This window comes from Cyprinodon tularosa, unplaced genomic scaffold (genome assembly GCF_016077235.1).
Source record: "Cyprinodon tularosa strain WSP-4 unplaced genomic scaffold, ASM1607723v1 ctg1311, whole genome shotgun sequence".
In the NCBI taxonomy this organism is placed as follows: domain Eukaryota; kingdom Metazoa; phylum Chordata; class Actinopteri; order Cyprinodontiformes; family Cyprinodontidae; genus Cyprinodon; species Cyprinodon tularosa.
In genome coordinates, this window is record NW_024038128.1 from 1,739 (window position 1) to 10,762 (window position 9,024).

At 42.2% G+C, this 9,024-nt stretch overlaps 1 protein-coding gene across 1 annotated transcript; it reads left to right on the forward strand.

The window, feature by feature from the left end:
* Window positions 1-265: 265 nt before the first annotated feature.
* On the forward strand, window positions 266-8,820 carry LOC119778306 (galanin receptor 2b-like). Its single transcript, XM_038277477.1, has 2 exons — window positions 266-478; window positions 8,071-8,820. Exons 1-2 carry the CDS (start codon window positions 266-268, stop codon window positions 8,626-8,628), a joined length of 771 nt encoding a protein of 256 aa, XP_038133405.1. The 3' UTR covers window positions 8,629-8,820.
* The last annotated feature ends 204 nt before the right edge of the window (window positions 8,821-9,024 follow it).

Consider the following 9,024-nt stretch of genomic DNA (forward strand, 5'->3'; position numbering starts at 1 on the left):
CAACTAATTTATAATGCTTTTTGACCATATGACTTAGTGGAGAATGCCACAGACAAGGGGTCAAGGAGACAGACATGAGGTCAGTAATAGAAGAGACAAGTGAAGACATCAGGTAGGAATAAATTCATTAGGAAGGCAGCAAAAACCTATATAACATAATGGTTTGAATTTCTGATGACCATCTCTCATTGTGTTCTTTTTTGGGAAAATTGGGAGTATGTGGAACAGAAAGGTGCAGATGAGGGAGAGGAGCAGAGAGGACCAGATGATGAAGAAGAGGGAGAGGAGCATAGAGGTTCAGATGATGAAGAGGGAGAGGAGCAGAGAGCTGCAGAGGAGACTGCTGAGACAAGGCTTTATTCAGAAGATCCCTCTGAATGGCCTTTACCACACAAAATGGGGGACATATTTAGGCAGTACATGGTTGAATATGGCCCACCGAAAGTTTCTGATGGCCCATATCCAAGAGCAGAGAAGAGTAAGAAGTGTTTTTCCAAAGGATACTGTTTTTGTTTACTGTTTAATGGAGAGAAAGTTGAACGAGATTGGTTACTGTACTGGGGGATAGGGGGTGCCGATTATTTGTTTTCGTATCCACCTCAAAAATATGTAGTTGTGCCCCTGTATTTATGGGTGGTCTGAGACCATTTTAGTTTTAGACCACCCAAGGACGCCAATAAAAGTGCAATTTTACCAAAAGATTATCAATGTATTAAATAACTACAACTGGAAGTTATAGCTAATTAATATGTCATTCAAATTGAGGGTAAAACAGTTATCATTATTAGTTGAATGATTATAACCAATTTTCTTATCATGGTTTTTATTTTTTACACAAAGATTCGACTCCTAGATTGGCTGTTAAAATGTTGTTGCCTTCATTATTACAGTAATTTAGACTATGGCTATGAGCAGAGTTGTCATTCAAAAACCAAAGAAATATGTCTGTGCTCATTCAGATGTTACTTAAAGGAGGGTGGATCTGACCCAAGTGATAAATTGATCACAAGTTAAAATATAATACATTATAAATAAAATATAGAAAAATATATTGACCTTTATTGATCTCACAATGGAGAAATTAACTTGTTGCATTTAACCCATCCCCCTTGGTGTCATGATTGTATTAAAGGTCTGACCCCAAGATGCAGAAGTCCAAACAGAGAGACCAGCGAAAAGTTTAAACAGGTTTATTTAGGAAAAATGTGATGAAACCAGTGCTGCTCAGAGTAGAAGGGAATGAGTCCAGTGTTGCTCTGAACACTGCTCAACGGGGAACTGGAAGGTGAGGGGAAGACACTGCGGTTAGTTCAGGCTCAGTGGGAAATTTGAATCTTAGGTTTAGAATTGGAGGAAAAGGTTGCAGACTCACTTCTCCAGGGAAAGGTGTCCTTTATGGAATCCAGACTGTGAGGATTGTACAAGAGATGGTCTTGTTTGGTGATGGGTGGACTGGGTTACTCAGACTGCGGTTGTTCCCTGGTGAATAGAGAAGCTGACTGCCACTCAGATTTCCTGCAGTACTTGAACGAGCTGTAGTGCTGAAGAAATCTTTGCTTGGTGTGAAGCTCAAACGACCTCTTGGGAAAAGTTGATCCAAACTTCCTGTTTGGAGTGAATGGAGAAGCTGACTGCCACTGTGATTTTCTGCGGTACTTGAACGGGCTGCGGTGCAGATGAAACCTTTGCTCGGTGTGAAGCTCAAACAACCTCTTGGGGAAAGTGGGTCCAAACTTCCTGTTTGGAACCCCAGCTCAGTTAGAAGCTAAGTTGAACCTTCCAGAGAGAGAAGAACCGAACAAATCCAGTTTGCAGGATGACTTCCTGCCGAGAGGCAAAGACAAAAACAAAGTTAAGACTCAGGTTGACAAAAACTCAGTTTGAGTCAGAAAAACTCAGCTTGACTAGAGAATCCAAAACTGGCAAACAAAAACTCAGGTTAGACTCTGCTAAACTAAGCATGGCTAGAGTACCCAGTATTGGTAAACACTCTGGCCTCGAGGTAGTGGCAGTCAGTAGCTTAAGAGCACTCCACAGGTAATGAGGAAATGAGCTGCAGGTGTGCAGGAAGACCCAATGAGGACGGGGCACCACCTGGTGGAGGAGGAAAGGAAACACAAATACAGACCACACAAACTGGATTCCTGACACTTGGGGAGCAGTGGGCTGTCACGGTGCAGCACACGGGGAGCACTGTGGGGTTAAGGGCCTCGCTCAGGGATCCAAAGTGGAAGTCTGTGGGAGTGGGGCTTGAACTCAGAACCTCTGGATTCCAAGTGCAATGCCCCAACCACAAGGCCAGAGATGGGAAGTAACGAAGTACAAATACTTCGTTACTGTACTCAAGTAGATTTTTCTGATATTTTTACTTTACTTTACTACTTATTTTTATGGCGACTTTTTACTTCTACTCCTTACATTTTTACACAAATATCTGTACTTTCTACTCCTTACATTTTAAAAAATTGTCTCGTTACTTTAGTTTTGAATCATTTCAATGGAGTTACCATTATTATTTTTCATGTCATCAATACCAAATTCAATCTAATTGGATGGGAATCTACGTTGCATTTGACGCACCACTACAAGATGAATCGACAGATTCGGCGGTATTCATTCGCGGCAAACCATTGCAGCTTGGTGGCGGTGGCGTTAGCATAGTAGTATGGACGACGAGATGATTGAAAATGAACACAACGGAGATCTAGTCCTATTGGCAGACATCCATTTAAAATGTAGGCAACGGCATAAAAAAAGTGGTTCTACTTTTACTTTTATACTCTAAGTAAATTTACAAGCCTGTACTTTGTTACTTTTACTTGAGTAAAGAAGTTTAATCAGTACTTCCACTTTTACCAGAGTATTTTCTAACACAAGTATCTGTACTTTTACTCAAGTACGGAAAGTGAGTACTTTTGCCATTTCTGCACAAGGCCACCACTTCCAATTATTATCAAATAATTACCTAATAATCCTTATCACATCATTATTATATCAAACAACTTAGCAAACACTAAACACTCCTGAAAAATAAGCACAAGTAAATAAAAGCAAACAAAAAGGGCAAAAAGGGATTTAATAGTCCATTCAAGAGTTCCCGAGGTACACTATATTGCCAAAAGTATTTGCTCACCTGCCTTGACTCACATATGAGCTTAAGTGACATCCCGTTCCTAATCCATAGGGTTCAATATGACGTCGGTCCACCCTTTGCAGCTAGAACAGCTTCAACTCTTCTGGGAAGGCTGTCCACAAGGTTTAGGAGTGTGTTTATGGGAATTTTTGACCATTCTTCCAGAAGCGCATTTGTGAGGTTGCACACTGATGTTGGACGAGAAGGCCTGGCTCTCAGTCTCCGCTCTAATTCATCCCAAAGGTGTTCTATCGGGTTGAGGTCAGGACTCTGTGCAGGCCAGTCAAGTTCATCCACACCAGACTCTGTCATCCATGTCTTTATGGACCTTGCTTTGTGCACTGGTGCACAGTCATGTTGGAAGAGGAAGGGGCCAGCTCCAAACTGTTCCCACAAAGTTGGGAGCATGGAATTGTCCAAAATGTCTTGGGATGCTGAAGCATTCAGAGTTCCTTTCACTGGAACTAAGGGGCCAAGCCCAGCTCCTGAAAAACAACCCCACACCATAATCCCCCCTCCACCAAACTTTACACTTGGCACAATGCAGTCAGACAAGTACCGTTCTCCTGGCAACCGCCAAACCCAGACCCGTCCATCAGATTGCCAGATGGAGAAGCGCGATTCGTCACTCCAGAGAACGCGTCTCCACTGCTCTAGAGTCCAGTGGCGGCGTGCTTTACACCACCGCATCCGACGCTTTGCATTGCACTTGGTGATGTATGGCTTGGATGCAGCTGCTCGACCATGGAAACCCATTCCATGAAGCTCTCTGCGCACTGTTCTTGAGCTAATCTGAAGGCCACATGAAGTTTGGAGGTCTGTAGTGATTGACTCTGCAGAAAGTTGGCGACCTCTTCGCACTATGCGCGTCAGCATCCGCTGACCCCGCTCCGTCAGTTTACGTGGCCTACCACTTCGTGGCTGAGTTGCTGTCGTTCCCAAACACTTCCATTTTCTTATAATACAGCTGACAGTTGACTGTGGAATATTTAGGAGCGAGGAAATTTCACGACTGGATTTGTTGCACAGGTGGCATCCTATCACAGTTCCACGCTGGAATTCACTGAGCTCCTGAGAGCGACCCATTCTTTCACAAATGTTTGTAAAAACAGTCTGCATGCCTAGGTGCTTGAATTTATACACCTGTGGCCATGGAAGTGATTGGAACACCTGATTCCAATAATTTGGATGGGTGAGCAAATACTTTTGGCAATATAGTGTATGTTCACACTCTGTGTATACCAAATGACAGTAAAGATTGTCTAAGACCCAGTCCCATTTCTCTCACTTGGTTCCAAAAACACTCCAGTAAGTTCCCTCCACAATGAAGTCCACTCAATATGAGGGAGGTGCAAGTGAAGATTCTCCCTTAGAGATGGGACACCGCAATGACAGCCCAGCCCAGTAGATGCCGGTAATACCCTACGCATGATGTGTTCACTTATGTCATGCATAAACACAGCGTCAGTCACAACCCTCTGTGTGTTTTTGTTCTGGGTCTTTGTACATATTTAGAAACGCCGGCCAACCCTAGCAGTTACTTTACCTATTGCTTCTCCGTGTGGCCAACCAAGAGAGAAGAAATTTGGAAAAATGAAGACTGGCCACTATCTCGCTCTTATTAATCTGTTTACGGTATGTGGACTCATTTTTTATGATGCAGTTTTGGTATAATAATGTTAGAAAAACAATGTATTCTCATTATGCATACATAGAAAACAAAAGTAAAAGCTTTTTTTTTATTTTCCTGTGCTTATGAACATGTCTTAAAGCTTGTTGTTGTTGCCTATTCTGTCTCCAGAGTGGCTGTGCGCTAACCTCCTGTAGGTTGGACAGGAATGTATCCATTCTTTGCTTGAGGTTTCACAGTTGGAACTCATCCAGGACTTCAGACTGAGCAGGAAGGCCGTGCATGCCCTGCAGTGCCTGCTGAGGAGAGAACAGGACCATGTCTGTTGCCGTTAGCTTGAAGTTCTGATATATGTTTACTGGCTTACCCACGGTCTGTCCTACCACGTCCTTTCATGTGTTTTTAATATTCCCAGGTCCACCATCCATAGAATTGTCCACAAGGTAGCACAGTTTATTTGGGACAATTTGAGCAGAGCAATATCCTTTCCAAGCCAGCAGCTCTGGAGACTGTGGGTCATGGATTTGGTCAACTTTCTGGGGCAACCCTGCTCAATTAAGCTGCAGGTGCAATTGATTGTTGCCACATTAAAATTAAGGCAGCATCATTTAAATTATAAAGGTTTATATTCAATAACCATGCAGGCAAAACCTGTTAATACTTAAGTGCAGGCACATGTTTGATATGTGTTAAAGGAATTTGTATATAATTATTGTTAATTGTATATTGTTGCTCGGTATCATATTTTTAATACATTTTATTAAAGTCCTATATTTTGTACAATTACTTTGTCGTTCGTTTTATAATGTGACATACTGTATGAATTGGTGATGCTTAGTCAAAAAACCACGACCAAGCAATTTGATTTATAAAAATATTTGTATTCAGGAAGCTGAACTTACATTTTACAAAAGTATAAAATATGAAACTATACAACAAAAATGGAACAATATTTCAAAACAAACTGAAAAAAAAACATCCAAACAAGCTAAAACTGATTGCACACTAAAAGGTAAACACACCACAGCTTTAACAGCATTTTTTCTTTGCTTTTTAAACAGGCTGAGGAACCTTTCAGTTAAGGCTTCAGTTTACTCATGGATTTTTTACTACTTTTCCAACTCTTGTTTGAAGAAATCAAAAAGAGCATTATTGTGTCTTCTGCCCTCTTTCTGGGAGATGAAGTGGGGGTGTTTGTGCAGCTGATGAGGAAGGAGCAAAAGGGCCTGCTGCTGTTGATGGCATTGGCGTTGGTGGGGGCGCAGTGTGGAAGTTGAACTCGGCTCCCACTTTTTTGCTGCCTTTTGGCCAGTGATTTTCCCCTTAAGGCCGAGCTCTTTGACTGCTGTCCTACAGTGATGAACATTAGGGTGCTAAAATGCATGATCAGAATTAGATTATTAAAACAGCATGTAAGACTACTCACTCCCAGAGTTGCTTTGTGGGGAACTTCTTGCTGATTTGTTCCTCATTTTATGCTCTAAACTTTATTAGGAGTTTGTTCTGCTCCACTGTCCCTGAAACATTTGCTCAGATAACCAGATTAGACACAAGACAACACATTGCATTCACATCAATTATTTTTCAGGTGCAGGGCAGGTACCATCATCCAACAAGACAATGACCCTAAGCACACAACTAAAATAACAAAGGAGGGGCTTGGGAACAACTCTGTGACCATTCCTGATTAGCCCAGCCAGAGCCCTGACCTAAACCCAATTGAGCGTCTCTGGACAAACCTGAAAATGGCCGTTCACCAACGCTTACCATTCAACCTGTCAGAAGTGGAGAGGATCCGCAAGGAAGAATGGCAGAGGATCCCCAAATCCAGCTGTGAAAAACTTGTTGCATCATTCCCAAGAAGAATCATGGCTACACTAGCTCAAAAGGTTGCTTCTACTCAATACTGAGCAATGACAATTTGATATTTCAGTTTTTCTTTTTAACAAATTTTGCAACCATTTCTACATTTTTTTTTCTGTCAAGATGGGGTGATAAGTGAGAAATATGAGAAATAAAATGAACCCTACTGAACCCTACTCATTTGCTGAAATGAGTGAAAAATGTAAAGGGGTTTGAATAATTTCCGTTCCCACTGTATATTAAATATTTGTTAAGCATCAGATGGAAGCCAGGAAAAGATTTTTACTTATTGGCTCAGTGGCACGGAGGGGGCGAAGGGTCTCCTTAAGGTGGCGGATAGCCTGTAGCAGCGGCAGCGTAGCGCCAAACAGCAGCCGAACCAGTGGGTCACCGTCAGATGGCTTCACAGTTCTTCAGTAGCTTCAGAACCGATGTACCACGGGTCGAAGGCTTCAAGCGACTCCTCGGTGAACAGCAAATTGGGCCCGGCTGTTCCATGGGTCGGCCAGAACTGGACAGTTTCTCATCAGCTTCAGCAGGCATGTTCACAAAAAAACCTGCTTTCAACTTGGTTTTAACGCAGGAAAAACAATTTGCTACGCTCAGCTCCTCTATATGGTGGACAGGGGGCAGTCTGATTTGGTGACTACAACATAGCCTCAACTGAAAACCGGCATGTGTCTCCTCTATCAAGGCCTGAAAGCTACAGGACAGAGACCTTTTAGATAGAGTCGGCAGCTTGAGTAAACTGTATTGCAGGGATTAGACATCGAGACACACCCTCTTCTGCTTACATCATTGATATTTGATCCTAAACAATTTTGAAACAATGCATTTTGAGCACACATTACCTGAGAGGTGGAATAAGGCAGTGAGAGAGGGGGACATTTTTTTTTTAAATTCATTTGTAAACCTCAAACACGGGCTTCGGGACACATACAACTTTTAGAAAATGTGAATTTTGCATAATATGGGATAATGGGACATCATGTGTCAATCCTAAGCCTGTGAATGAGCAGTGGTTTGTTCCAATTCCAAAGCACTCACCGTTGGTCTGGTCCTTGCAGCTGAGTCCATTCAAACGGCAGCTAATGTTCATCCTTAGGTGTAGAATGTAAGACCTGCATGAAGTCACTACTGGCTGATGGCTTTTATCCGGGATTTCCTTTTTCTAATCTCTCTGTTTTACTGAGTTATGTAACAAGAGGAATATATTTCACAATTTTTTGATTGTACTTATTTTTTGCTATATAGTGAAATAATGCAAACCTGCAGTCAACTTTTTACTCTGGTGTTCTTAGTTTAAAGATCTGAAAGATCAGGTTTAAAGTATGATGAGGAGGTCTGGGCAATTCCTTCTTCCCAGCAACTTTCACCATTAAGGTTTAGTTTAAAAAAAAAAAGTGTTATTGCAGCAGCTTTTCTTTTGTTATTCACCCTGCAGGTGACCAAGATGCTTGCTGTGGTGGTGATCCTTTTTGCTCTGCTCTGGATGCCCTACCGGACCTTGGTTCTGATCAACTCCTTTGTGCCAACACCCTACCTGGATTCCTGGTTCCTCTTGTTCTGTCGGACCTGCATCTATGCCAACAGTGCCATAAACCCTGTGATTTACAATGCCATGTCTCAGAAGTTTCGCTCTGCATTTCGAGGTCTTTACAGCTGCCAGCGACTTGAGGGAACTCAGCGGACACTATCGACTGCCCAAACTGGCTTTGGAACCATCCGAGATCCTCGACACGTCCAACAAAACAGCAGCCATGCCAATGAAAATGAGGAGAAGGCTGACCTGGAGACTTCATCTGACTTGAAAGGAAAGCGTAATAGCAGTGAGCATCAGGAGAGAGCGTCAGTGAATGGGATGACGGCTGAATATCGAGCCCAGGTTGGCCCTGACGGCCCCGGGTTCAGAAGGAGTCCTGAGGAGACGCGGTTGGATGGAGAGCTGGACTTAGACCATCCACCAACCGATACATGTGCAGAAAGAAGTAACAATGTGTAGGAATTATTAATCCTTCCATAATTTCATGCTGTGCCATATTTACGCATCCATTTTCAACCACATGAGTTTAAGAAATCCTTTCCATTTGGTATACTTGTATATTTTGTTAGAAGTAGAGATAAAAGCTTTACTTTAATAGAAGAATATTTGGAAGAAAAATATCTTTACCCTTCAATAATAAATGTAAAAAAATTAAATATCAATCAATGATATTAATACTGTACTCTATATTCCAGAGGAACAGGAACATAAAGGTCAGGATCAGTGATCAGTCACAGGTAGCCGTTCTGTTAACCGCTGTGTTAGCTCATCTGTTAGCAGCTAATAGAGGACTGATTGTTCGTCATTTCAAAACTGCTATATTTCTCCAAACTGTAATGGAAACACTAAGCTGGA